We start from the raw sequence: 27,926 nt of genomic DNA on the forward strand, positions 1-27,926 counted from the left end.
AATTATTTCATCAATATTATCCGATATTATATTTATAATCATATATTATAAAGTTTTTAGAAAATAAAAAGGTGCAGCCATTTTCAGGTCAAAAGTCGGCCAAAAGTTTTGCTGGGAGCAATTAAGGTGGATACAAAAGCCCTGAGCTGATTTATAGCAAAAACTTCTGCTTGAAAGACTCTGAAAACATCCCATTGGTATGCGGTCCCGCAATACCTGCTCCCATGCCTTCCGGTGTCAGTGTACCACTAGATAGTGCTGCTCTTCGGAAGTAGGTCAAGTGTGGAATCACTCCTCCTTTACTGACGTCGTTAAAAAAAATTAATGCCCTTCCTATTTGTACGGCGCATACCTAAATAAACTAACCGTTATTAATAAATTCTTGTTGTATTTAATTTCGTGACGTAAAGTAACGCTTTATTTAAGGAAGCCGTTATCAACTTTGGTCTGAAGCAACCTACAATGTGTGGTTGCTACAAACTCTATTTTAAATATTATGAGCACCATATTTGAAACGCTTCAAAAGTTTAACTTTACTCATAAAATACATATGTATATTTCTAGGAATAGTAGATTATGTCGACTCGTTATGTTGGAAACACTTCCCACGGTCCCTTCAATCGAATGAGTAAAAATAGTTTCCAAAATTCAGTTTCGAGGCTTTAATTTACGAACTCAACAAATGTTTCACTTTTCTATGTATTTGTACAAAAAAACTGATTAAAATATAAACCTGTAATTGAGGCCTACCTTAATTAAAAAAAAAAAAGGATAAAGAGTAATTAAAATATTCTGGTGGGTTAAGTTATAAACAAAATTACTGAACACGCGAGTCGATTTGCGCAAAATTATGAATTTTCCTATTTCTAATGTTACAGCAAGGATATCTTATATTTCTTATTTATTAAGGCTCTAATATTTGTTTATTTTTACCTTTCGGTTTATTTTCGGATATTTCCCCCATGAACCAAAAGTATTTTTAAAAGTTTTAATTAGTTTTAGACCATGACCAATCCAACTGTAAGACTTATAATTACTCTCTATTTTAAGTCCTTTAGTATGTTATATATTATAACATTATCTTCAATAAAATCAAAACTATTATTCTCTACAACCACCATAAGCCGTGTTTTTGTAAGACTTGTGTAGTGTAAATTTATACGAAATAATTATTTTTCCCTAGATTGATAACGAATACAAGAAAAAAATTATATTTGCTAATATTTATCATCTGTAGCCATATATTGCATGTAAAGCCGCTGTTTGTTTAAATGAGTCACTGCTTCGCTGTAGGAAAAATTGTACTTATCCTTAAATATATTTACTAACCACTCGGGCATCAAGGCGTTCGCAAAAAGCATTGGATACTAATTAAGAAAATAATTAAGTTTTAAAAATTAATTAAAGCATTTATAAAAAAACGTTTCCACTTACCATGGATATGCCATCTCCGTCTTTTTCGTATACTTCTCCGAGTTTGTGCATAATTTTCAATTGTTTTTCATTATCTATTAGTTCAATAACTGAAAAGTGGTTAATTCCATTGTAACCGGATACTTTAGGTTTCGACCGTAGTTCATTAAAAACAGCGTCAAGCTGATTTTTATATTTCGGAAAAGTGTTTAAAATTTCGTCACCCCCCATATGGTTGAGAGTTCTGATTTGGCAGATATTATTTAAATGCACAAAGTATAAAAGAATAATTGCGTTTACTTACAAAACTTTGACCTCCTTGGGCACCTGTATTACTTGCTCTAAAAATGATTTAATTTTTTTGTTAGCCTTAATTTGTTCGTTTTGCCTATGCTGGATGTCTGTATCATTAGTGGTAATAATTGCAGATGATCTGTGCGCTTTTACCTTGGATTTAGTTATTTTTGATTTCTTTTTGGCTACAACTAACTCCTCAGGTTGCTTCTTAGTCAACCAATTACTATTTGACTTTAGACTTCGTTGTCGCTTCGCCTTTAATAATGTTTCTTGCGTTTTTAATCCAATTTTGACTGATGGTTCCTCAATAAAATCATCGCTTTCTTCATAGGAATTGAAAGATTCATGTTTGCCGATGGCCACTTGACCAATTTTTTCTCTTCGGGCCGACGTGCGCTGGGGACGATGGTTATTTCTTTGTATGGCAAATTGTTGCAATCCAATGTCATCATCTTGCGAAGCTTTAATATTAACTGATGGACCCTTTTTAGTCTTTTCCTTATCAATCGACTTCAACTTGACATTTTTAAATTTTAGCAAATTTTTTTCACTGCTACTGATATCATCACTACTATAGTTTGAAAATATATCTCTATCTTCCAAATGTTTTAAGTTTACATCTGGTTCAGCAATATTGCAATAACGATTACTTGTATCAACATTTGTAGCACTATTTAAAACTAATTTCTGGAAGTTCTCTGAGTCTCTGCAAACATTGGCGGATATTATCTGGAGAACTACAAATCTTTAGTTTAACTTATTGTATTTTTCAAATTATTTACATACCTTCGTTTTTCTTTCAGATTGTCTTTGAAATATGCAGTTTAACGATACCGGGTAATCTTTCTTTTCCAAACATTCAATACCTAAAAGCTTAGAAATTGTTCTCACAGCTGTTGAGGAAATTGAAACCATAACATCAATTTCATCGTTTAACTGAAAAGACTTCTCTTCGAGTACTCCCTTTTCGAGTTTACTAATTGTCTTATCCAATTGAGCGTCAAATGTTTTCCAATCTGATCTATCTAACCAATGGAAGTCAAGCTGTTCTTCTGTATTAAAACTCTCATCCAATGACTTTTCAAATTTTAGACGGCATAGAAATCTTCTACCTTTGTGCTAGTTAACGACGAATATGTTTTTGAATCAAATACATACATATGTAAGTAAGGACTTACCTCACGTAATTCCAATATGCACGAATTAAGAATACGCATTATTTTTTATGGGAAATAATATTTTTGTTAAAATGATTTCAGACTAAATGGCGCCAATTTCAAATGATTTCTTTTTCTTATTTTCTTCTAGGTCAAATTACTCGAAAGCTGTCAAATTCGAGGCGATAGTTCTACGTTCCTACGTGCCTTATGCTTCATTTAGTCACCGACATGCCATCCTTCCGTAGTACCAACGCAGTTGTTGTTGTCTCTTTATCACATTTGATCAATAGCAACATATGAAGGTATAAAAGATTTTGTGCACATCTAGCTTTTCAGTTATAAATTTTTATAATGGAAAATATCAAAACTAAAACTATATAATTAAAAATAGTCTAACTTTTTGTGAATAATTGTATTCGACTGTAATTTTGAGTTAGTTTAAGATTATTTCAAATAAGTTCAAGTTCATTTTTTAATTACTACAAAATATAATAATATATTACTATTAGCAACGCTGTGTTGGAGGAGAGCAATCAGCTGACTCGTTTCAACGAAAAACAACAAAGTTGTACCGATAACCCAAAAACAACAATTTGTCAAAAGGAATTGAATCCCGTATGTTAAAATTCATCTTTTTTATTTTATTTTTATAATTCAAAAATAAATTTGTCCTAAATTTCAACAGATAAAATAGATTTCAAATAACACAAAATCATCAAAATGTAAACGGAAGATTGGCGAGAAAAAGAAAAAAACTGATTTTGACATTATGGATATAAACACTTTTTCGTAAAAATAAGCTTTCTATAATTGAATCATGGTTAGCAATAAGCCATGAGTTTTTAAGTTTAAAAATACGTTTATTGTATATTTAAATCTGGTTATATTTGGCAATGAAGATACTAGGCAACAGTTATTGCCTGTAGAGACAGAAATGAGGAATACTGCTTGCACACAAAAGTCCCAGCAATGGTGACACTAAACTATGAGAAAGTAAACAATCTTACCAACTGTCAAAATGCGCGCCTAATCTACAAACCTTTGATTGTCAAGCTATTTTGGTTAATGTGAATATCGAATACGATTGTATAAATATTATAAATAATAAGGTGTTATTGAAATGGATTTTCGCCGAAAAACGCGTGCACGAGTAGTTCGCAAACCACAGTACGAAAATCTAGAAATAAAGTACCCTCATAATGTTACACTTTACCGAACGCCACCGATTGAAGACATAAAAATTAACGAATTCGAAGACTTGGCTCTGGAACGACTGAAAGTACTACGCATTCTGGAGCAAGCAAATTCTAAAAACCTTCGTTTTTTATCAGATGAATGGAAAGAATCAGTCAACACTGAGCTGAATCGAGAAGGTCTTAAAGGTTACCTGCGGCTTTGTATGGGCAACAGCGTAAATCCGTCAACGGATAGTAACAAATATGAACAAGAATTGCAAGCAAGGCGACGTGATTATATTTCACATTTTATTCTGCGGTTGGCGTACTGTCGCACTGAAGAACTGAAGCGGTGGGTATAATGAAAAAATGGGAATAAAATAATTGTAATTAAAATAGTTATTTTTAATATCTAATTTTAAACAGTTGGTTTCTGACGCGTGAAATGGAACTTTTCAAATATAAATTTTCATCAATGAGCAGCACTGACATCAAACATTTTCTTGAATTGAATAAACTAGAGTATGTTCCACTGAACGATTCCCAAAAAGACTCAGTTAAAGATGGATTATACGAGAGTACCGTCGGTCAAAGTATATCTAAAATTGAAATGCTGGATTTCTACAAAGTACCTTTTACACAAGTTTTGGACTTAGTACGAACACGACGATGTTATTTGAGAAGTGGATTTGCATATGTAAACACTCATGATTTTGTTTCAATTATAGCCGTCATTCAGCTCAATGAAATCGAACATGGCTTGCAATCAGCGCAGAAGCTAATACGAGAGGTGGAAGCAGATGAACGCATATTTCATTTACTGAAATCGTTACATACTTCATATACTGGTAAAGATTATGCCCTCAGTAAAGAAGGGATTGTTTCACCTGAATCTTTGGACCAGCTTTCAAAAAAATCATTTCCGATATGCATGCGCGGTTGCCATGAATATCTGCGTACAAATCATCATCTTAAGCACGGCGGACGAATGCAGTATGGTCTTTTCCTTAAAGGAATTGGTGTTACTTTGGAGGATAGTCTGCGGTTTTTCCGAGAAGAATTTACGAAGAAAATCGATGGTGAGCAATTTACGAAGCGTTATGAATATAACATATATCACAATTACGGCAAAAAGGGTTCAATGATCAGTTATACACCTTATTCCTGCCTTAAGATAATCCAAGAAAACGCAGTCCAGGATGATTGTCGTGGATGTCCCTATAAAACAAATGATGCAAGTATGTTGAAAGTGAAACTTGCATCATATGGCTTGTCTTCGGCACATGTTCAAGAAGTTATGGGCTATGTATCAAAAGGCCATTATCAGCTTGCATGTGGAAAATATTTCCAAATAATGCATGATTCACCTGTAGAACTTGGAGTTCATCACCCGAATCAATATTTCGAAGAAAGTCAAAATGTGATGGGTAATCGATCCACTAAAAAATTAAGTAATTCAAAACAACCTAATAGGAATAGGCGTGGTGGCACCGAAAATACGCAGGTTATGAACGCCGATGAAGATGATGAGCTCTGGAACATAGCTGAAACTCAAGAGAGTACTTACAACAGTATGCAAGCGGAAAAGAGTGCATGGGATGAAGACCTTGATCTTACACATATAGATTGTTAATTAAATTGGAAAAAATTAAAAATATGTACATACATATATGCACCAAACATCCATTATAAACATAGTTATTATTTTGTATTATCGATTCTAAATAGTCGTGATATCCGTAGTAACAAAACTCATGCTTACCGTTAGATTTTATATAATTTTACCTATTAAAAATTTAATTTTACTTCAGAAAAAGTAATTTTTATTAACGATAATATTTCGATCACTTGCATACAATACAACATTGTATTAAAAATCAAATCAAAAAAGTCCACGCTTCAATTCATATAGAGGTATGTAAAAATTCAATAAAAAATATAATATTTTGTGCGAAAGTGATTAACTTGTTTAGTAGCGTCCGCCACCGTTACCACCACGAAAACCTCCATTGTAACCGCGACTCCCGGCTCCATTCCGATCACGGAAATTGCATTGTGATAATTCGTTTGCACGCCGATCCTTCATCGATTTGAAACGGGCAGCCATTTCACGAAGTTCGGATGGAACATCTTGATCAGCTTCTTCCAGAATACTTATTAGTTCCTTGGCAACACCCCAGTCACTACGAGTAATATAACTTATCGACGTTCCGGTGCGGCCAGCACGACCGGTTCGACCAACGCGGTGCACATATTCCTCAATGTTGCGAGGAAAATCAAAATTGATCACATGTCTAAAAAATTGAAGAGTTTTAATTAAGAAGTAGTCAATGCGAGTAACAATACTTACGTTATGTCGTCGATATCTAATCCTCTGGAAGCAACATCTGTGGCTATTAATATCTTAATATATCCTGAGGTTATATCTGCAATCGCTTGCTCGCGATCAGACTATAAAGCAGATATATCATGGATTATTGGATGTAAATTAGAGAAATAAATATATGTAATACCTGTTCTCGGGAACCATGAATGGCGGCACACATATGTCCTTCAATTGTTAAATCGCTGGACAAATCATCAGCTCGCGTCTTCTTTCCACAAAATATTATAGCTTTATCATTTTTCTGCATATTTTTTAAAAAACTCTGAATCTGTATTAAAAAAAAAAAGAAAAACTTTTTATATTAGTAAATGAATACGGTATATGTAAATAGAATATCTTACGGCAAAATATTTATCCCCTTCGTCCATTATTTCGATAATTTGTTTAACTGTGTGTGTGGCTGCCAAATCTAGTGAACCTACGCACACTTGTATAGGATTACTCATGTAACTTTGTGCCAGACGTCGAACTCCTGGGGGCCAGGTAGCGCTGGTCATAACTGTTTGCCTATCGGGGCGTATATCTAGCAACACTTTACGTATTTGTGGTTCAAAGCCCATATCTAACATACGGTCTGCTTCATCCAGTACCAAATAAGTAACACTAGACACATCAATGACATTGGCTTCGATTAAATCATTAAGGCGACCTGGAGTACAAATGATTATTTCAACACCACTTTGGACGTTGTTTATTTGATCTCGGCGATTCCCTCCGCCATATACACATACGCTAAAAGTATTCACAAAGTTAAAAAATTATTAAGTAGACTTTAAAATACTCACGCTTTCATGCCGCGGAATGAATATTTATGAACTTCTTTTTCAATCTGCAAAGCCAGTTCGCGTGTTGGCGCAAGGACCAGTACGTTGGGTCCGCCGCGCTCTGAACGCGGTGTACTTTGGTACTCAGTATGAATCATGGCGGGCAACAAGAAAGCTAGTGTTTTACCGGTACCAGTTTGGGCAATACCAATCATATCCTCTCCTTTTAATAAAATTGGCCATGCTTGTGATTGAATGGGCGATGGTTTCGCAAACTTTTGTTTGTTTATCTCCTCTAACAAATCGGGATAAGCTGCAAAACACTGCTCAAACTTCCAAATCGGATTTGGAATATTTTCCGGAACGCCATCTTCCTTAAATACACGTGATACTGTTATGTTGTTGTTTTCCTTTCGTATACGTTGTGCGTCTTCGGTAGTTAAATTTGTAACTTCACAATCTTCTATATAGAAATTTTTTGTCAAGGGGGGCAATTGAGCCCAACGTCTTGCGCTTGCTTCTTTCTGAAATGTATAATGATCAATTAGTTTTAACACTAAGTACAGTTAATTAAATCTGCTTACTGATTTTTTCACCATAGCCTCCCAATCGATTGGAGCATCCTCATTCGGAATATCTTTATCATTTTTATTTATTATTTCCTCTTGTTGTTCTACTTTATACATGAAGTCGGTCTGTTTGCTATGACCAATACCATTGTTATTTCTTGAACCTGAATTCAACTGACGTTCTATATAATTATAAGCATCTTTTACATTTTCTTCATTTTGCCCCTCAATCGAAGCTGACCCAGTTCTTTTATCGAGATCTATTCGCACATTGTAATTGTTTTGAATGCGTTGTATATTGGATCCTCCGCGACCTATAATCAGTCCAACGCAGTCATGCGGAATATTTATTTTTTCTCTGTAGTTTTGAACTTGGGATGTCCGCTTTCTGCCCGTATCCGAGTATTGATGTTGATTTGAACTATTTCTCCGATCATTACCAGCTGTGTTATAGTGATTATTTTGGTTACTTTTCCGAATTTCGGGCGCTTTAACTACGTTCTGTGTCTCATCATCCCAATTTTCTTCTCCCCAGTCCGACATATTATTTCTTTATCTGCAAAAACGATTTGTGTATTTAATTTTCAAGCGATTAGCAGATGACGTTTTTTGCTGACAGTAAAGTTTAGAATAAAACCAGGTATATCTCTGACAAAACTGTATATTTCCAAAAACGAAGGTATGGATGTCACGAAGGATATGTTGTCACAACCCTTATACCATGGTCACACTGTGAAATAATTGTAAATATATTATTTCTGTTAGTGTGAGTTCACACGCAGAAACTTTTGCTACGTAATATCACCAACTTCCCTTTTTGGTGTTGTCCGTTCCGTTCCCACATCCATTTCGAGTCAGCCAATTTTAACCATTCTCTTTCATTTTGTTTTATTTTCATCTTAGATACCTAATTTATGCAGTATAATGATGGTTAATATCCGAATTTTCGAATCCGAAATTGCGAAAAGAATGTGATAAAGAGAAATTGAAATCTTGTTACCAGAACTATGTTGTCAGCTGTTTTAACTTGATCGTTAACTTGTCGTACGATTTGAAAGGAAAAATTGTCCCTGCAAGACGGAGGGAACAGATTGCATAAATACATTGAAACATTTCCCTCTGTTTACCAACACTACTAAATTTTTCTGCAATTTACTTTTGAGTGGGAGAAAGCGTAAGTAAGAGAGAGAAAAACTATTGATATTCAAGCTTATCGAAATATTAATATATTAAAGCTTAGTACGCAGCTCTCAAGACACGTAAAATTTTCATATAAAAAAACGCTTAAGAAACGGTCAAGATACTTTCCTGCGACAAACTTACTTGTGCTAGTACGCAGCTCTCAAGAAATCTAGTACCAATTTTTGATACTTTTTTTCAGTAAAATGTGAATATGGCAAACCTTGTTTTGCGAAGAAACATCAAATCAACAATTGTTTCTTGAAGGAAATTCGAAGTAATCGTCAAATTCATCCTAAATTAGTTGAAATCATTATTATGAAGTATATTCCATTTTGAAATGTTGTATAAAACCTACCAATCATCAACAACATTTCTTAAATCTCAATGAAAATATTTATGTTACCATATACATACACACATACATATTACGCATAAAGTTTGTTTTCTTTGTTTATTCTCTCTTGCTCTTCTAATGTAGATCATTCACAATGCGTAACCAGCTGCCAAAATTACTTGAGAAATAATGTATTTTTTTTCTTGAGCAATTACTTGAGAGCTGCAAGGTACACAATAACTTAACAATTAAACTTCAATGAAATTCGATGTGTTACCATTTTCTTGCTCTTGCAAGATTGTAAGATGACACAAAATGCAAAAATCCTATACAAATAATATGCAAGATCAAGAGAGCGAACATTGCAAAATCTAGTGATATATGTATGAACGGCTGATTCGGTCAATTTATTGAGAATGACTATTGTGAATTGACGCACCTTCTGCATTCATTCTAAACAAAAAACTATAACATATCAAATAAATTAAATAGAAATTATAAATCTGTTTGTTGTTGTGCCGTTGCATCAAGTGGAAAATTCTGCAATTCGTGCACTGTGCAAGGATTTTGCAAGAGCAAGAGAATATCCCTATAGTTTAATGTATGAAAAAGTGAACAATAACAAGTCGTTTACATGTTAGCTAACAAATATCTGCCTTGCAGGGGAGATTGTGGCAGTAGAAAAGTGTGAGTGTATTGCAACTTGAAAGCAATTTATTGGTCGTGTAAGATTACACATTACAGACAAACTTTACCATTGTGACAAATTCCTCTGAAATATGAAAATAAAGCGGCAGCGGCAAAGTACTGTCAAAAATTCCTCATGCCCATAGTTTTGGTATTGCGCATACCTGAATAGACATGGCGGCAAAGCTAAGTTGAAAAATTAGATTTTGACATTGAATTAATTAGTGACCGCGATGCCTATATTTCACACATATAGATAACAGTAAATGACACGAAGCATTTGTCAAATACTAATATACACACGTTCTTATGGACCACATCACGACTTCAAGGCAGCAAGCTCGCAGTTGTCGCTAGATTAAAACCATTTCTAATTTCGCCGACGACATTGTAGAGTTGCCTTCTCTATGTAAAATGAAAAATTATTCAAGCCTTTAAGAAGTCTAACGTTATTTTACAAACAGAAGCATAAAATATCTCTGATATATCATTTGTAATAACAATTGATAATTTAAAACAAACGAATCGACATTTATTTCGCTGTCGCGCAGTCGTCTGGGTGTTCAACGCTTAATGCTTGTACAAATGGATGTAAGTATTATTAATAAATTAAAAATAGATAAATAGATACAACAAGTAAGGAAGACATAAGTTCGGATGCAATGGATACATATTTCCAGGTGAATTAAGTGAACCTTATACCATGTTCAGACCGAAAATTTAAAAGATTAGATTACATTTAATCATTTCATAACCCAACAGTGTTCTCACTGCCGTTAGAAAGATCAAAAAACAGCTGTTATTGTCATTCAAGAATTCACATCGCTTATTATTTATCAAAAGGAAAGATTGTCATATAGTATTTTCAAATAAAAGCCGTATTTTTTTAATATTTTCCATATAATAGAAATAATGGATGCATTTTTTCATTTGTTATGTCGATTTTCAGGTGAAATTAGATTCATTGCTTTAAAAAAAATTTGTTTGTTTACATTTTTCCCCTTTGTAGTGTGGCGAATGAAACACCACATTTATATATATAATTACAGATTATTTATTAAGATAACTCAAAAGACTTCTTCACTTGTTGGCGTCTATACAAGAAGCAGGAATAATGGGATACCCAACTTATTCCAGCGTGAGAGCGCCTCAAAATAAGCGTTTTTTTATAACATTTTCCATTGTGGCCACATCGAACAAAATAAGAATTTTTGGGCATTTAAATTAAAACGCCCAACGTTTATTACGATTGCAAATTATTATATATTGGACTTTTAATATATGGCGAAACCACTTAAATCGTTTTTTATGATTTTATGATATATTAAAACAACTGACTTTCGATCTTTCAATACTTAATAAGGTGAATTAAGCCTGTTAGTTGTCAATTAATGAATGTTTTTAATCATTTGTAATAGAAAATGATTTCTTTTATGCATCAAATTACAAAACGTTTCATGAAATATATTTAAATTTCGCATTTTCTTTGATTCTCATTGTTTTAAATTTTTAATAGCGATCTTGAACAGCGGCAACAAATTCCTCCGTTCACATATTTTTTTGGTAAGATTTCAATCTGGCCATCGCTCGTTTCCAATTGCTAAACGTGAAAACCTCTCCAATCCAGTCAACTGTCAAAGTTTAGGTGGTTTTGACGTTTAGCAATTGTTCTCTCACTTCCAGTGAGAGAGGAGTTGGGCATCCCATTATTCCCGCAAGAAGTGACGCTTCTTAAAAACTAAAAGCTTAGAATTCAGTTGAAACTGTAAATTTCCAAGAAGAATATAAAGAGAATGAAATAATAGAATAACTGACAAACAGTGCTGCCAGATGTGGTACGACTTGTCTGTGTGCCCACAGTAGTGTCTAAATCAGCTGTGATAATGTAACAGATTTTCAGTGCTGCCAAGTAGATTGGGATAATCCATTGCAAAATCAGAGTCGCACAGAGAGATTTAGCGTGGATCAGTTTGAAATCATTTCAATGAAGTGATTTGGAACTGTCATTTTTGTATGGCGAAATCTTGATAAATTTTTAAGATTAGTGGGATAATCCATTCAACAGCCGAAATCGAGTGATTAAGTGTCGGTCTGAACATGGTATTATTGTTCGACGAAATCATGAGCGGATTACAATAAAAGCGAAAATATATTAAATCATCTTCTATCGATTTTATTAATTTTAGTCAATACCACTTACTAATTAAATGCTCTCTGGGTTTCATTAAGGTACCTCACATACCATCACTAATCTCTATGGACTAAAGTCAGCACAAAGATACAGTGTTATAAGCAAAACATGCTCTCTCATTTTCATTGAGATAACTCACATATTACATGTGCATGTGCGGGATAAAGTAACCCGGAAATTCAAAAATGTTTATATTAGGTATATGGGAGCTAAGGGAAGTATTTACGCGATTTAATTTTTGGCACACAGACATACTACTATCAGGACAAGATTCTCTCTGAATTTCAATTATATTTCTCACACATTGACCTATATATTCGGTAAAAAGTGAGCTTGCTTTGGTCATAATTTGGCACTGGTACTTTTTTGTATTCTGGAATGTGAAACTATCGGATGGAATATTGAATTATGTTACATGGGAATAGGTGTGGTTGTAGTCCGATTTCATGCAGTTTGTTTTGTGTTATGTACCAAATTTGGTTAATATCGGTCGAGTATGTCCCGAGATATTTTCACATAAATTTGGGCTTCTTATGGGACAAAGGAATATGTATACCAAGTATCATTAAGTAATCTTAATTTTTACTTAAATTTGACGGAGAGACAGACAGTCACCCGGATTTCAACTCCTCCCGTGGCTTGTAGCTACAGGATTTCCCGGCAAATCCCGTATATTTCGCCACATTAGTCATCTCTATCTCTCTGCCGCCTAGGGATAAGTTCCTGAGTTTCGTTTTCGAGGGGTTGTTGTTCAATCCAACCCCAATGAACAAACCTAATCCCCTTTTTTATACGATATCACAGAGAATATTCATACGAGTCTATGTTGGCGAAAATTTTTGATTTTTACGATCGGTGTGTGCCGTGCACTGGCTTTTGTGCTTACAATTGCTTATTTGGAAAACAAAAAGTGCCACAATATTAGTTTTAAATTTCGGCTATATTAGTAAAGTGGGATATGAGAAACTCGTTAAATATTAAACAGGATCTTCTGGTAGTGCTCTTGGGTAGTTAACCAGTAGTGTGACGGTTAGTGGGCTTGCTGGGACAAATTTTCAATAAAGCAAAACTTAAAAAAAATCTATCAGATGCAATACCTTTTCTTCTAAAATACCATAGTTATCACGATGAAAGGGTTTATGGGATAAATATTTTATCTAAAATAAAACATGCATAATACATTTTCATATAGTGTAGGCAATCTCAGATTGTTGACAGGTACAACTGTTGTGACAGTTCAAATTTGTATACCGTTTTCAAAGAGCGCCGACTCTCTCTCAGCTCGTGTGCGGACAAAATACTTGTGCGTGAAATTTTTCTGTGCCAATTAAACTAAAAATAAAACTATTTTAAGGGATAAAAACTAACGAATCTGAACTGTAATTTTTGTTGTAGTAATTTTAAAACATTAGTGAAGATTGCGCATTCTATAAAATATAAAAAATGTAGGACAAATTTATGTTTGAGTGGTCAATATAAATTTTACAAAGCTTGTAGGGAAAACCGATTGAAAAATCCTGTATAGAGGCGAACTGGCTTCAATGATATAAGTATGAAAGAAATGGTTGCAAATCCATCAGCTTGAATATGGTTGTACTACTTCGATAAGTGTTTGGCCGGGGTACAGCGTAAAATTCAATGTCTATTAAAACGAAAACAAAAGCGAAGGTACCGATGGTGGTAATATACAATAAAGAAGAAAAAGTGGAAGTGGAATTAACAGTGACTGCTGTCAGCTAAAAAAATCCAAGTGGAAAAGGCGACTGCGATTACCGAAAATGGCGTTCTAATCGAGCTGGTGTAAACCCTTTCCCTTTGAATCGGTCGCAATTTGTAAGGAAATCGGCAGTGACTTAAAATAATGTGGATTACTAAAGGACTTATTAAAATTAAATAAAAATGTGCTATATGTAGAATGAAACGAATGTAGTGTACAAAAAAATAATATACATAAGTAAACTCAAACAAAGAAATTTCGTCTTGGGTTAATGTATTTGCACAAGTTCACTTATTTATTTGTAACTTGTATATAAATTACATAGCTGATATTTGAAAATAACATTATAACAACTTTTATTACCAATTCAAAAATAATAATATAATTTATAAAAGAAAAATGCCCAGCGCTTCCTTTACATCGTCACGTTCATACGTGCGCCGTTCCCGTCGAAAAGGTGTCAATCGCATAGCTTTACCAAATCGTCCATCCGGTTAGTAGTGAAGTAAAACTAAAAGAAAAAATAATACAATGTTTTCTATTAGGTAACATAATGGATCCTATGCAGCAAAACATTCCCGGACCAAGTTCTGCCTCACATTCTGGAGCAAATTCCAGTTCTAACGCCGGTGCATCTTCCCTTCAAAATAATGACAATATTACAAATTCAAATATTTCGCCTGCTCCACAAGACTCATCATCAATTCAAACAAATCCTCATTCGACATTATCAACCGCATCATGTTCTTCTGGTGATACATCATCGCAATCAGCTGCAATTGTAGTGAGCACCTCGTCAGCAGCAGCAGCAGCGTCAACTGCTGCTGGTGCTGTTTCATCAGAAATGTTTGTGGATGTCTCTGGAGCATCCTGTTCACAATCGTCAAATTCAGGGCCTTCTACGTCTAGCGGTATTTCAGGTCCTTGCTCATTTGGAGTAGTCAACTCAAAAAACGTGCTTGGAGCTTCTTGTTCTAATAATATAATAGGATCGTCAGGTTTTAATGGAGGAGGAGGCTTTGTGGGAGGTCATCTGATGGATTCTGGATCGAGTAATCCTTGTCCAGGTAATTATCGATTTGTAAAACATAAATGCTGAACCTTATTGAAATGTATTTTTAATTTAGGTCCGTCAAGTAGTTCAAATCATAATAGTACCAGTACTTCTAGTATTGTAAATCATACAAGCAGTAAGTACCAAAGTAATTCACGATAATTAATTTTAGTGGGAAAAATTAACTGATTATAATTTTTTTTTTTATTAATATTTGCAGACTGTAATTCACATTATTCAAATTCGGTATTGTGCAACTCGTTATCAAATGTAACTGCATCTACTTCTGCGTCTGCGACCAATAGTACACATCAATCACCATATGATCTTCGTCGCAAGATGCCCGCTAATGGACATGAGCATTGGTGTAACACCAACACATCTGCTATTCTTTCATCTCCTCCTGCAATCGTTTCTACAGCCAGCAGCAGCAATATTGCAGCTCCAAACGCTAACAATAGCAGCTCGCAATCAGTTTCCTGTGGCTCACCGCCTCATCTGGGAGGAAGTTGCAACCCCGCTTCCATCTCTGTTATGCCATCATCATCATCCTCGTCATCAGCAATTGTGCATACGCCATTAACTAGTGCCACTTTTCCTGTAAATTCAACTACTACTGGTGCACCATTAGGCCCATCGCCTACAGTGCACAGTTCAATACCACAACAGCATTGCAGTGATCTTCCGATTGGCGGAATTGAAGACAATAATTTTATGTTACCAGCTCGCAAACGATCACGACGTTTGTATGCACAAACTGCAGAAGTACCCTGCATGGCTGCCTGTACAGGCAGCAGCATGCTAGCAGGTCCAACTGCGGCTCAATACTTACAATACGAAATGCCCGACGAAGTTTTACTCGCAATATTTTCGTATCTTCTAGAGCAGGATTTGTGTAGGTTATCACTTGTTTGTAAACGTTTTAACACTATCGCTAACGATACCGAATTGTGGAAACGATTGTATCAGTCCGTGTTCGAATACGATATGCCACTATTTAATTCTGAACTATGTAAATTCGTCTTTGAAAAACCAGAAGAATCTGAGTTTACCAATCCATGGAAAGAGAGTTTCCGGCAACTTTACCGTGGCGTACACGTTCGTGCAGGTTTTCAGGTATCAATATTTTTTTTCTTGCCAATTTTGTCTTAGGATTTTTTATACTTTGTAAATTTTAAAACCTTACTTTTATAGGATAAAAAGTACTCCGGCCGTAGTATATTATTCTTCAATACAATACAAGGAGCGCTGGACTATCCTGAAGAACGCGCCGCAGCTGCGGCCATTGCTAGTTCAAGCAGTTCAAATGCATCTGGAAGTATTGCTAATTCAAGTAATTGTGGTAGTAATGTTAGTGCAGTTGCGAACATTTATGAAGAAAATATACAACCCGCCGATCATCCAGGGCCACTTATCTTCCTACATGCTGGTCATTACAAAGGCGAATATTTGTATATAGAATCGGATGTAGCTTTGATTGGTGCAGCATCTGGAAATGTGGCCGAATCCGTCATATTAGAACGCGAAGCGGGTTCCACTATGATGTTTGTAGAAGGTGCCAAATATGCTTATGTCGGCTATTTGACGCTGAAGTTCTCCCCTGATGTCACATCCACAGTGTCTCATCATAAACATTATTGTTTGGATATTGGAGAGAATTGCTCACCAACAGTAGATAACTGCATTATACGCAGCTCATCGGTTGTGGGCGCAGCTGTTTGTGTTAGTGGTGTTAATGCTAATCCTGTCATACGCAACTGCGATATAAGCGATTGCGAGAATGTTGGTCTTTATGTAACGGACTACGCTCAAGGAACTTATGAGCACAATGAAATAAGTCGCAATGCTTTGGCCGGAATATGGGTGAAGAACTTTGCCAGTCCTATTATGCGCGAGAATCACATTCATCATGGACGCGATGTAGGCATATTTACATTTGAAAATGGAATGGTGAGTATATAATAGAATTGTAAATAAATGCACACAATTGAAACTTCACATACATAACTTAATTCCACTCTTTGTACACATAATATGTTACGCTTATATCACATGAGCACCACTTAAAAATTTTACTTAACTCACAACCTGTATTAGAAAATTATTATAATGGTATTTCATAAATACTTATCGAATTTCCTTTACAGGGTTACTTTGAGAAAAACGATATACATAACAATCGCATTGCGGGTTTTGAAGTCAAAGCGGGTGCAAACCCTACTGTAGTCAAATGCGAGATTCATCATGGGCAAACCGGCGGAATTTATGTGCATGAGAATGGTTTGGGGCAGTTTATTGAGAATCGCATACATTCAAATAATTTTGCAGGTAAACAAAATAATCTATGTGGACATGGATCTTATACATCAATCATATAAATAATGTATTTAAATTAACATGATTTTAATTTAAATTAGGCGTCTGGATAACTTCAAATAGTAATCCCACTATACGCAAGAATGAAATATATAATGGACATCAAGGAGGTGTATACATATTTGGAGAAGGTCGTGGGCTCATCGAGCATAATAATATATATGGGAATGCTCTGGCTGGTATACAGATACGAACGAATAGTGATCCGATAGTACGTCATAACAAAATTCATCACGGCCAACATGGGGGTATATACGTACATGAAAAGGGTCAAGGTCTTATTGAAGAAAACGAAGTGTATTCCAACACTCTGGCAGGTGTTTGGATAACAACAGGCAGTACTCCAGTTTTGCGCCGAAATCGCATACATTCTGGAAAACAGGTGAGTGACCCAGTTTAGTAAATAGTGTATTACCATGCTTGCCTTTTTAAATGGTAAACTATAATTTGAATAATTTATACCATATAGTGTTAACCTTAAAATGATCAAATTTCCAGATATACATATGTTATCATATTTGATTAGATATATCGAAACAAGACAACAGTTATAGTTATAGTTACTGTCATTTCTCTGTTCGTTAACTCTTGTCAAAAAGGTAGTCCTCCAACTTTTAAGATATGGAAGCCATACAAATTGAACGATCAAAATCGAAACCTTGTATGAACAACTTTATTATTTGTAGGGTATCATAGCTACTTGGCAACCGAAGTTACGTTTTTTCTGTTATCTTTCATTTTTGAAACTTAACACTTACAATTTATCATAATACTTTATAGAAAACAGAATTAAAACGAATTAATACAGATCAGGATAAGCAAAATACTTATTCGGCACCGAATAAATTTCTTCCACATTCTTGATTGCCTAGTTAAACCCATTCATTTAAACCCCACTTCCTATAGACCCGTCTAAATAATATTGTGTGTCCGTTCACGTTATTTAGACCGACTGTCATAGGAACAGCGGCAAAATTGAAGTACTTCCGTTTAGTTTTACCATGTATTTCAATGGAAATATGAAATAATATAGTTCAGACTAAATTTAGTGTGTTGTCATTTGTAACCCGCATCGAAATCGGCTTAATTCATAACCTGTCTTGTTGTAGGTGGGTGTATATTTCTATGATAATGGTCATGGAAAACTTGAGGACAACGACATCTTCAATCACCTGTACTCGGGTGTGCAAATACGTACTGGCAGCAATCCCGTTATACGTGGAAATAAAATTTGGGGCGGACAAAACGGTGGTGTATTAGTTTACAATGGTGGTCTCGGTTTATTAGAGCAAAATGAAATATTTGATAATGCAATGGCTGGGGTGTGGATTAAAACTGATTCAAATCCGACATTGAAGCGCAATAAGATATATGATGGACGCGATGGGGGCATTTGTATTTTTAATGGTGGCAAAGGTATCCTTGAAGAGAACGACATCTTCCGTAATACTCAGGCTGGTGTTCTCATCTCTACCCAATCTCATCCAATTCTGAGACGCAATCGTATTTACGATGGTCAGGCAGCTGGAGTCGAAATCACCAACAATGCAACTGCGACATTAGAGCATAATCAAATATTTAAAAATAAATTCGGTGGATTATGCCTAGCGAGCGGTGTTCAGCCCATTATACGCGGCAATAATATATTCAACAACGAAGACGAAGTCGAAAAGGCAGTATCCGGAGGACAGTGTCTGTACAAAATTAGCAGTTATACATCATTTCCAATGCACGACTTCTATCGTTGTCAAACATGTAATACCACTGACCGCAATGCGATTTGTGTCAATTGCATTAAGAATTGTCACGCAGGACACGATGTGGAGTTCATACGACATGACCGGTAAGTTCAAATGGAAAGCACTAAAATAGTTAGTGCTAACTTGTATGTATGTAATGTGTTTAATTATTATTGTAATTAATTGAAAATATTTCGTTCTTTAACTATTTAGCTTTTTTTGTGATTGCGGTGCTGGTACGCTTTCGAATCAGTGTCAGTTGCAAGGCGAACCCACTCAGGATACGGATACTCTCTATGATTCAGCTGCCCCGATGGAATCTCATACTCTTATGGTGAATTAATATCTTTCAACAATTAATAAATATCAATAATCTAATATAAATGAACTGGACTGAAAAAAATGGAGATTGATTCGAATTAACGATCTAGTAAGAGAGTATAAGAAAGTCGGATGCCATTTCTTGACTTTTAATCTAATAGGCCATTCGACCCTATTGACGTTGATTGAAAAAGCTAGAATCTGAAAATGCTACAGGGTGCGCCGTCTTTTATGTCTGTATATAAATATTTAAAAAATATAGCATTTACCTAGATAATTGAGTTGGCGAGACATGTTCTACTAACCTCAAATTTTTGAGCTAGAGATTGAAGCTAATACAGATATTCGAATCGGTTCCTTGGAATAGGTCAAGCAATCGCTGGAAGGGCTTATACGGGCTGATTTCCTAAAGGAAGTTGTGAGGAGCGATGTTACAGCTGCAAAAAGGGTTATTGATGCTCACTGGTCTCACCAGGTGATTGGGTTTTAAATTTCGAATTCCACTCTTTCATACTGACATAAAAGTTGGCGCACCCCGTAGCCCCAAGTAATCCTGCTCGGGACGATAGTATACTTCTTTATATCAATTCAATGAGTGTCAATTGAATTAAATTTACAAGCTTAATAAGAACAATGAAATTTAGTTTAGGATAAACTCGAATAACTTTTTTTTTACGTGTTTTCTATATTTGTGTGCTTATTGTTTCATACACCTTCTTGTGTTTCGTAAGGTAAACTCTTTGCTTTAAAATATATTAAGTGCTCGTTTCAATTTTACTAATTTTACATTTTTTAGTATATTGATTGACCAGTTAGGAACGAGCCATCTGTTTTTGGTGTTATGTATTCGTAAATGTAAGAAACAATTTAAGTATAGTATATTTTCTAATTTAATTACAATTTCATTGTACAAATTGTATAGATTGTATATTACAAGTAAAAGTAGAAACGCTGGAAATAATTCCAACATATATCTAAAAATTTACTCCGCGCTTTGGAAATCAAGGAATGTGCAATTAGAGACAATTAAGTGATCAATATTTAGGTTACTATAACGCTTATAATAGAAGTAATTCATATTCATCATTCGTCTAGAGTAAAAACACACAAGCACCTAGTTGTATATCCAACACATACACATGCATATAGCGACATTACGGGAATTATCGTACACATTTGATAATTTATGATCGAAAAACTGTTTTATTGTTCTATTTAAAGTTTTTAATATATGTATACCTATACAATATGAATTCTTAGACAGCTATCAAAGCATTAAATGTATTACATACATAAATCCAGTGAACTTTTCGCAAATTGTTTGCAAATTCAACTTTTCACACCACAATGAATGCCAACAATCTCTTAAATGTAATAAGCATGCAAATTGACATCATCTCATGAAGGATACATCAAATACATACATATATTTAACAAAAAATGTCCGTTCATGCAATCAAATGTATGTACAATGATCTTACACTAGTTATTAAGTTATATAAGATATTTGTCTATACATATATTGACGGTATACGCATTATCACACTACTTGCATTCAATATTACGTATTTCATAGAAGAAAGGTGTTATTTTGTTTCATTTGAACCTCAGTTTCGTCCAGTAGATATCCACATATTTAATGTGTAGTAGCTGTAGTGTATGTGAAGCAATTTCTAAGTATTACAATAATTTTTAATTTTGCGAAATCAAAAATTTTATACATTATACATACATATATACAAATATATATTATAGAAGATATTGTATGGATATTTAAAACGGTATGAGCAACTGCGGCTCTGCACAATTGTAACAAGTAAACATACATATTTGCATATGCATAAATAAGGAATGAGCAATATAACGTTACTCCCGGGGCTTAGCAGTGTACATGCTGTGTGCCAGAAAATTTTCAAAGAAATGATAAATATTTTTTACTCTGCCCCAGCTATAGTTATAGTCAAAGTAATTAATTAAGAATACATATATGTATGTACGTGTGCCAGATAAGACACAATAATATTACCTTTGATATGTAATGAAAAGTGACTACATGTCTGTAATGTTATCATCACTATTTTTATATACACATTTTTTAATTGTTTGTCTTTTTGTTGAAATGTTTTATAACTAAAAACACATTTTATGTGTATCCTTAAACGTATGCCTTTCATTTAATTTTTCACACCGAATGTAAATTCTATATTAAAATGATTTTTTATATGCTCCAGTGTGTCATTTAGGACTTAAGTAAAGTTAAATAGAATAGTAGTAAAATAAGCTGATATGTATGAAAACGCCATTCTGTATCATAATTATACGTACAAAAATATCCAAAGGCTGCATGCATAGTAGTTTCATACACCAAGAAAATCCCACATATGTATGTATGCATGTATGGCATACGAACTTTTATCGAATCTGTGAACAACATCTTTGCTTGTAAACAAACTGTCAAAATATATCATTCGAAACAAAATACTATTCAAGGTAATAGATAAATCAGAAAAGGGACGGAAATTATCTATACAATTAGCTTCTCTACGTAGGGGCCATCGTCCGAATCTATGGTGGACAGATATATTTGGCTTGTTAAGAGAAGTCAGTCGTGTTCGTCAGAAATTTCGCCAGAATAAGAGCCCTGGCATATTTTAAAAGAGTTTTAGTTGTTGTGAGACTGATCCTTATTGCGGTTGTAATGACATAGAGTATTCTTCCAATATTTTTGAAGTTCTGGTTACGTCGAGCTCACTTACATGAGAACGGTGAGACTGATTCATTTGGGACGAAATGACTCATGAGAAACAAGTATAAACATGCTCATATTGTTTTTTTTTTACCATATACATAAATGAAAATTTTATTTACTTACTGAGCTCTAAAAGTGTTAATTTGGTAATAATGGTATGACCATTAAACTAACCATAATACATTATAGTTGCAGTCAAGAGGATATAACATTAAAGATATCTTTATTGTACTCTCCAGAATGTTTCTTATCGTCCCCAATACTAATTTTCCTGCTTTTTTAGCGATATAATATTATCCTTTGTGTTAGTCTCTCATCATTTGCTATTTTCAAGAAAGGCGAAAGAGCTCTTCACTAGTACAAGTATGTCCAGTTTACAAGGAATATATGAAATTCAATTAGATTTGGCAACCGACCTAGTTTGTTTTATAAGGAAATATTCTTTCTCTCGCTAATTCGGGGAAGAAATGCTCTAGTTTGAGTGCAAGATGATTAATTGTGTTTAATATTGATAGTACGTGAAATAAAAAGTATGGCAACAGAGAAAAACTAATTTGGAAGAGCGAATTATCAACGAAGACAAAATCCTTTTACATTTTTGTCCAACAGAACAAATGCCCCTGTGAGTAGATTCAAATGGTGTCCTCAATAAATGACTGATTTGCTAATGAAAAGAGAGGAGTAAACAATTGGTTTAGCAACGACAACAAAACCAGTAACATTATATATTATATAAGTGTTTGAAAGAACAAATAACATACATATATAAAAAATTAAATGCATACATACATTTGTACGTAAATACGCATTAACTTTATGGAATATACATAGATATAATTCATTAACATTAAAGTTTACTTAAAACCAATGAAAAATGAGTCTTTTTTTAACAAGTTTATGGACGTTTTAGTAAAGTGTATCTTCCAAAAAAGAGGTGAATAAATGCGGACTCGGTTTTACCAAGAAAACTTGCTTCTTAACAGTTTTTTTTCTAATAACTTCAAGGTAAGAAGTTAGGAGGAAAGTTTCAGGAAAATTTAAATATTGCTAAAAAATTGTACAAATAATATTTAAACAAATAAAACATATTTACATTTTTTGGTCTCATAGAATTTTAGCTCCGAATCCGAAATTTTGATTCATTTTGAACATTAGATTAGATTAGATAGACGAAGAATGCACCGGGACCTTAAGTCTATTGTGCACTTTCCTAAATCACAAAGACTCACCTAGCCCTAGCATGTTAATAAGGTCCAAATACTGCTGAGTGTTAGCGAAGCCATGTGATTCATATTTGGAAACTTAGATCCAAGGTTCTTCGACCTGCGTCTGCAGACAGCAATGCTGTCAATTAGCAGGTGTTCTGTTGTTTCAGGTTCCCTGCAGAACCGGAAATTAATTGCAATGCATGAATTACACAAAGTAAATGTTACCGTCGTCAACAACAACAACAGCTATTTCCGGTCATCGTACGAACGAAACGTCGATAAATAACTTTTGTGGGGATTTTGGATTTAATAAGAACGTTGGCAAACAACATATTAAGTGGTACGCAGATTACTGTTTACGAAAACATTTTTATTTTTTTAAGTTTTAGTGTAAAGCTGTTTCGTCAGAGTTAAAATTATTAGAAATCTCAGCTTTGAAATTCTTATTTTTAAATTTTTTATTTTTAACAGTTGAGATTGGATGCAATGAGCCTAATTTAATTTCAGTGTGTACATGTTGCACAAAAACTTCCCTTTTTGTGCTCTGGCAACATTGCGGCATAAAGAACTCAAAAACGTCAACACTACTCACTTTTCCAGCATAATTTTTCTCTGCATTCCATAAGTAATTTTAACTTGAAAATTCGTGGCTGAATATACTTGCATACATATCAGAACTAAAAAGTTAATTTGGTGGTACCAGTGGAAAGATTGTGGATTAAAATTTGGACAAGTTATAGTTATAGTGAGAGATATAGTTATACTGATAGGTGCAACAAAAACATAACTTTTGCAGCAGCACCAGCAACTCTATTCAGGCGCTACAAACATTACGATGGCATACCTTCCACATAATGGCGACCTGATAAATTTGAATGTTGGAGGACAGCGGTAAAACTATGATTATCTGTTGGTTAAACTAACAATTGTCCAATAGAGACAAATTCAGTATACATTTGTTATTTTTAGTGTGTTAAACGTTATTTTTGTCATCCATGGTACATTGCAGATTTTCTACATCACGTCAAACGCTGACGTGGATACCAGATACATTTTTCACAGCGCTGCTAAGCGGACGCATTTCGAGTTTACGCGATGAAACTGGTGCTATATTCATAGATCGCGATCCTTCGTTGTTCTCAATCATTCTGAATTACTTGCGAACCAAGGATATTGACATCAAAAATTGCGAAATCCGAGCATTACGGCATGAATCGGAGTACTATGGCATTACTCCGCTGGTCAAGCGGTTAGCGCTTTGTGAAGACTTGAATCATTCATCATGTGGCGATGTACTCTTTTATGGTTATTTGCCTGCACCAATGATGCCATCAAATGATTCAATTCATACGTCAGTAACATCGACAGGCCCAGTCGTCCTTGAAGACCGTTCTGGTGGTGTTAGCGATTTACCTTCTTATAGATCTTCGAACGGCTCTTATAATATACCGGCCACATCAGGCCAGATGGAACCTTGCTTGCCGTCAACTTCAACCGGGGTAATGTCCGCTTCAATTGCTAATGCTCGACCCGGTTCGATGGTTCGTGTTCCAGAAACAGCATCTACATCGAGTAGACATTCGTCATCACATTCACGGAACTCTTCTTGGGACTTGCGTTGTGGACGACCAAACGTCAATGTCGGCGGGGAAGTGCGAAATTGGGGTCCTGCAGTTCCTTCGTCTACACACTCGCGTACCGCATCTCTTGATTATATGCGTCATTCTAGAAATTCATCTGCCGACCTCAATAAGATAATACGGAATGATGTAGGCCTAGTATTCAGCCCAACATTGACATCAAACTGGGTCGATCCATTACGTGTTCAAATAATTAAGGCTCATCAAAACTGGATTGCAGTAGCATATGCCCATTTCGTAACTTGTTATCGTGTTAAGGACTCAAGTGGGTGGCAAATAGTGTTCACATCGCCTCATATCGATGCAACCATCGAACGTATGGCGATCAACTCAAAAGTGAATACATCCACAGCTGAACCTACTCCGAGTAAGATGGTCGCCATATCCTATGGTAGTCAAATACGACTTTGGAGCATACATGAAGGAGGCAATAAGACCGATGTCGGAACTTTCAATTTAAATGTACGAGTTGAGTATTTATTTTTCATCGGCAGCCAATTAGTTGCTTTGTCATCTTCTGGAAAAATAGGCGTTTGGCACGCGATGACACAACATTGGCAAATTCAGGATTTGGTTCCAGTGTTGTCTTTTGACTCGGCAGGATCGTTTTTACTTCTTGGCTGTAACAACGGTTCAATTTATTATATAGGTACTTTGCTTGGATTAGATAAATATACTAAATGTATTTTAGAAACACACCCTTAATTATAAACATTTACTTTACTGTCAGATATGCAAAAGTTTCCACTTCGTATGAAGGATAATGACTTATTGGTGACTGAGCTGTATAAGGATCCAAACTTGGACCCAATTACAGCAATTTCCGTATATCTTACTCCAAAAACCTCCAGTAAGTGATTAAATCGCCTATCAAGACAGAACGTTATAATATTCACAAATCATGCTGTTTTAGGTATAAGTGGAAATTGGATAGAGATAGCATATGGAACGAAATCGGGTGCAGTGCGTATTATTGTACAACACCCGGAGACTGCCGGTCACGGTCCACATTTATTTGAAACCTTTACTGTACATCAAAGCCCCGTAACTAAGGTATGCGTTTCATAATTTCATTGTACTGAGTTATGTTCACCGAAATTGTTCTCAGGTTACCCTCTCGGAGAAATATCTAATATCCGTTTGCAGTGAATATCATCATGTACGCACTTGGTCCTTAACACGTTTCCGTGGCATGCTGTCTACACAACCTGGATCGACACCAGAGGCCTCCTTTAAAATTGTGTCACTCGAAGCTACCGATTCACATTACAGTTATGCAGCTGGCAACGATTTTGGTCCCTACGGCGACTATGATGAACAGATCTTTGTACAAAAAGTTGTACCCGAAACGGATCAACTTTATGTGCGTTTAGCTTCAAATGGTGATCGTGTTTGCATTATAAAGTCGGTGGATAGTTCAACTATCACTTCTTTCTGTGTGCACGAGTGTGAAGTCTCATCTCGTATGGGGTCACGATTCATTTTGACAGGGCACTGTAATGGTGTTATTCAAATGTGGGATCTAACTACAGCGTTGGCGTTATTTTCAAAAGGTGAACCACAGCAGAATACCTTTGGCGGACCAGACACACACGAGCTTCTTCGCCTACTTGACCAATGTGAAATCAGCAATAGCCTCAGCTCAACGCCTTGTATGTCACCGTGTCTATCGGTGGTTGGAGGCATGGCAAACGCCGCAATAGCTCGTATGAAGGCGAGCAATGTAGCTCTGCTTAATCAACTCCACAACCAGCACCAACAAACACCACTACAACAACAGCCCCAAGCTCAGTCACAGCAATCTACCTGCAATGTGGCTGCGCAACTTCTGCCACTACAGCATCAAACACAACAACAACAAATGCAGCAGCAGCAACAGCAATATTCTCCTCCACAACAGCCAGTATCGCAAGGCATTGGTAACAACGCTGATTGAAATGGGGAAGACGCGTGTATTTTGCCAGCAGTGGCTATTGCTGTTGCAAAGATGGCGTTGGTTGGGCGTGCCTCATCCTTGCTAATGTTTAGCCTAGTAATAGAGTATGTTCGCAAATTGTTGAAAATAATGCTCTGCTCGATTATATATGTTTGCTTGTTACGTTATATCGCAGCAGCAACTGTGCAACGACCTCGGAAAGGCGGAGATGCACTATAAAATTGGGGCGCCTTTCCTCAATATTTTAAAATGATTAGATGTTACTCTTATATTTTATTGAAGTGATTTTTACAGGTGATCATTCGTAAAATATCCTTAGGCAAATGCATTATACTCGTTTAAGAAGCACGATTTTTTGTCTGAATATATCGAAATATGCACATACAATTACCAAATTTTTATATATGTTACTTTCTTACATTTAAATTAAAATATAAGCATGCTCATCATATACAAAATAAAATTGGATATACAATTGTAAACATTAAAAATGTATAAATAAAATTTTAGACCGAAATCATTTTTTTTTTATCGAGTACTTGATTTCATGTTTCAAATTTCACTCAAATAGGTATTAAGCAACTCCCATTTATCCAATATTTTGGGGGACCTTGAAGTAAGTATCTTAACTTTGCAGTGGAACTGAATATTGAAATTTGGTACCTGTGAGTTTATTTGAGATATTTCTTCGCGTGACGTGGGGGTTTCGAGAAATTACATGCCATAAAATAACACATTTAAAAAGGTATGTAGGTTTTTTCCAAGTATAAACACGTTTTATTAACTATACAAATTCAATATATTAATTTGCACAAATACTAAAGAAAACAAAACAATAAACAATACAAAAGTATAAAAGAACAGACATTTCTTAAAAATGATACGAATATAAATTGTGCTATAAACTCAAGAATTACATTGGTAAGCCGCTTCTTAAATACACAAATGATTAAATGCTAATGTTTAAAACATTCAATTGAAGTCGCATTATTTGCAATAATTGTACTAAACTAATTTGTTTAGATCTT

The 27,926-nt window shown here is 34.9% G+C and overlaps 5 protein-coding genes across 5 annotated transcripts; 3 read left to right on the forward strand and 2 right to left on the reverse strand.

Moving 5' to 3' along the window:
- Positions 1–647: 647 nt before the first annotated feature.
- LOC126752462 (uncharacterized protein CG4951) lies at positions 648–3,051 on the reverse strand. The gene is made up of 5 exons (XM_050463274.1): positions 2,889–3,051; positions 2,497–2,829; positions 1,718–2,439; positions 1,435–1,657; positions 648–1,367 (listed from the first exon to the last, which is right to left on the reverse strand). Exons 1-5 carry the CDS (start codon positions 2,925–2,927, stop codon positions 1,218–1,220), a joined length of 1,467 nt encoding a protein of 488 aa, XP_050319231.1. The 5' UTR covers positions 2,928–3,051; the 3' UTR covers positions 648–1,217.
- A 662-nt stretch (positions 3,052–3,713) lies between these two features.
- LOC126752447 (DNA primase large subunit) lies at positions 3,714–5,727 on the forward strand. Its single transcript, XM_050463249.1, has 2 exons — positions 3,714–4,397; positions 4,472–5,727. Exons 1-2 carry the CDS (start codon positions 3,991–3,993, stop codon positions 5,676–5,678), a joined length of 1,614 nt encoding a protein of 537 aa, XP_050319206.1. The 5' UTR covers positions 3,714–3,990; the 3' UTR covers positions 5,679–5,727.
- A 151-nt stretch (positions 5,728–5,878) lies between these two features.
- On the reverse strand, positions 5,879–8,482 carry LOC126752410 (probable ATP-dependent RNA helicase DDX43). The gene is made up of 6 exons (XM_050463192.1): positions 7,780–8,482; positions 7,217–7,719; positions 6,773–7,163; positions 6,559–6,699; positions 6,396–6,496; positions 5,879–6,339 (listed from the first exon to the last, which is right to left on the reverse strand). Exons 1-6 carry the CDS (start codon positions 8,305–8,307, stop codon positions 6,015–6,017), a joined length of 1,989 nt encoding a protein of 662 aa, XP_050319149.1. The 5' UTR covers positions 8,308–8,482; the 3' UTR covers positions 5,879–6,014.
- Positions 8,483–13,430: 4,948 nt separating this feature from the next.
- Positions 13,431–23,086, forward strand: LOC126752353 (F-box only protein 11). The gene is made up of 9 exons (XM_050463090.1): positions 13,431–14,368; positions 14,421–14,942; positions 15,003–15,065; positions 15,150–16,045; positions 16,124–16,879; positions 17,077–17,257; positions 17,347–17,687; positions 18,415–19,148; positions 19,258–23,086. The coding sequence occupies exons 1-9, from the start codon at positions 14,275–14,277 to the stop codon at positions 19,385–19,387; spliced, it is 3,717 nt and encodes a 1,238-aa protein (XP_050319047.1). The 5' UTR covers positions 13,431–14,274; the 3' UTR covers positions 19,388–23,086.
- Positions 23,087–23,898: 812 nt separating this feature from the next.
- On the forward strand, positions 23,899–27,415 carry LOC126752395 (SH3KBP1-binding protein 1). Its single transcript, XM_050463144.1, has 5 exons — positions 23,899–24,213; positions 24,332–25,611; positions 25,693–25,812; positions 25,876–26,015; positions 26,071–27,415. The coding sequence occupies exons 1-5, from the start codon at positions 24,158–24,160 to the stop codon at positions 26,896–26,898; spliced, it is 2,424 nt and encodes an 807-aa protein (XP_050319101.1). The 5' UTR covers positions 23,899–24,157; the 3' UTR covers positions 26,899–27,415.
- Positions 27,416–27,926: the final 511 nt, after the last annotated feature.

The sequence above is a fragment of the Bactrocera neohumeralis genome, chromosome 2 (assembly GCF_024586455.1).
Source record: "Bactrocera neohumeralis isolate Rockhampton chromosome 2, APGP_CSIRO_Bneo_wtdbg2-racon-allhic-juicebox.fasta_v2, whole genome shotgun sequence".
In the NCBI taxonomy this organism is placed as follows: Eukaryota; Metazoa; Arthropoda; class Insecta; order Diptera; family Tephritidae; genus Bactrocera; species Bactrocera neohumeralis.

Bases quoted from the DNA above. Each gene is read 5' to 3' on its own strand.
- LOC126752395 (XM_050463144.1), top strand. From the start codon at position 24,158: ATGGCATACCTTCCACATAATGGCGACCTGATAAATTTGAATGTTGGA. The intron at 24,214-24,331 runs GTAAAACTATGA...GGTACATTGCAG, and splicing joins TTGAATGTTGGAGGACAGCG to ATTTTCTACATCACGTCAAA. The intron at 25,612-25,692 runs GTACTTTGCTTG...CTTTACTGTCAG, and splicing joins CGGTTCAATTTATTATATAG to ATATGCAAAAGTTTCCACTT.
- LOC126752462 (XM_050463274.1), bottom strand. From the start codon at position 2,927: ATGCGTATTCTTAATTCGTGCATATTGGAATTACGTGAG. The intron at 2,440-2,496 runs GTATGTAAATAA...GTAGTTCTCCAG, and splicing joins AATCTGAAAGAAAAACGAAG to ATAATATCCGCCAATGTTTG. The intron at 1,368-1,434 runs GTAAGTGGAAAC...TTTCTTAATTAG, and splicing joins ACGGAGATGGCATATCCATG to TATCCAATGCTTTTTGCGAA.
- LOC126752353 (XM_050463090.1), top strand. From the start codon at position 14,275: ATGCCCAGCGCTTCCTTTACATCGTCACGTTCATACGTGCGCCGTTCC. The intron at 15,066-15,149 runs GTAAGTACCAAA...TAATATTTGCAG, and splicing joins TATTGTAAATCATACAAGCA to ACTGTAATTCACATTATTCA. The intron at 16,880-17,076 runs GTGAGTATATAA...TTTCCTTTACAG, and splicing joins TTACATTTGAAAATGGAATG to GGTTACTTTGAGAAAAACGA.
- LOC126752410 (XM_050463192.1), bottom strand. From the start codon at position 8,307: ATGTCGGACTGGGGAGAAGAAAATTGGGATGATGAGACACAGAACGTA. The intron at 6,700-6,772 runs GTAAGATATTCT...TTTTTAATACAG, and splicing joins AAGGGGATAAATATTTTGCC to ATTCAGAGTTTTTTAAAAAA. The intron at 6,340-6,395 runs GTAAGTATTGTT...TCAATTTTTTAG, and splicing joins TTAGATATCGACGACATAAC to ACATGTGATCAATTTTGATT.
- LOC126752447 (XM_050463249.1), top strand. From the start codon at position 3,991: ATGGATTTTCGCCGAAAAACGCGTGCACGAGTAGTTCGCAAACCACAG. The intron at 4,398-4,471 runs GTGGGTATAATG...AATTTTAAACAG, and splicing joins CGCACTGAAGAACTGAAGCG to TTGGTTTCTGACGCGTGAAA.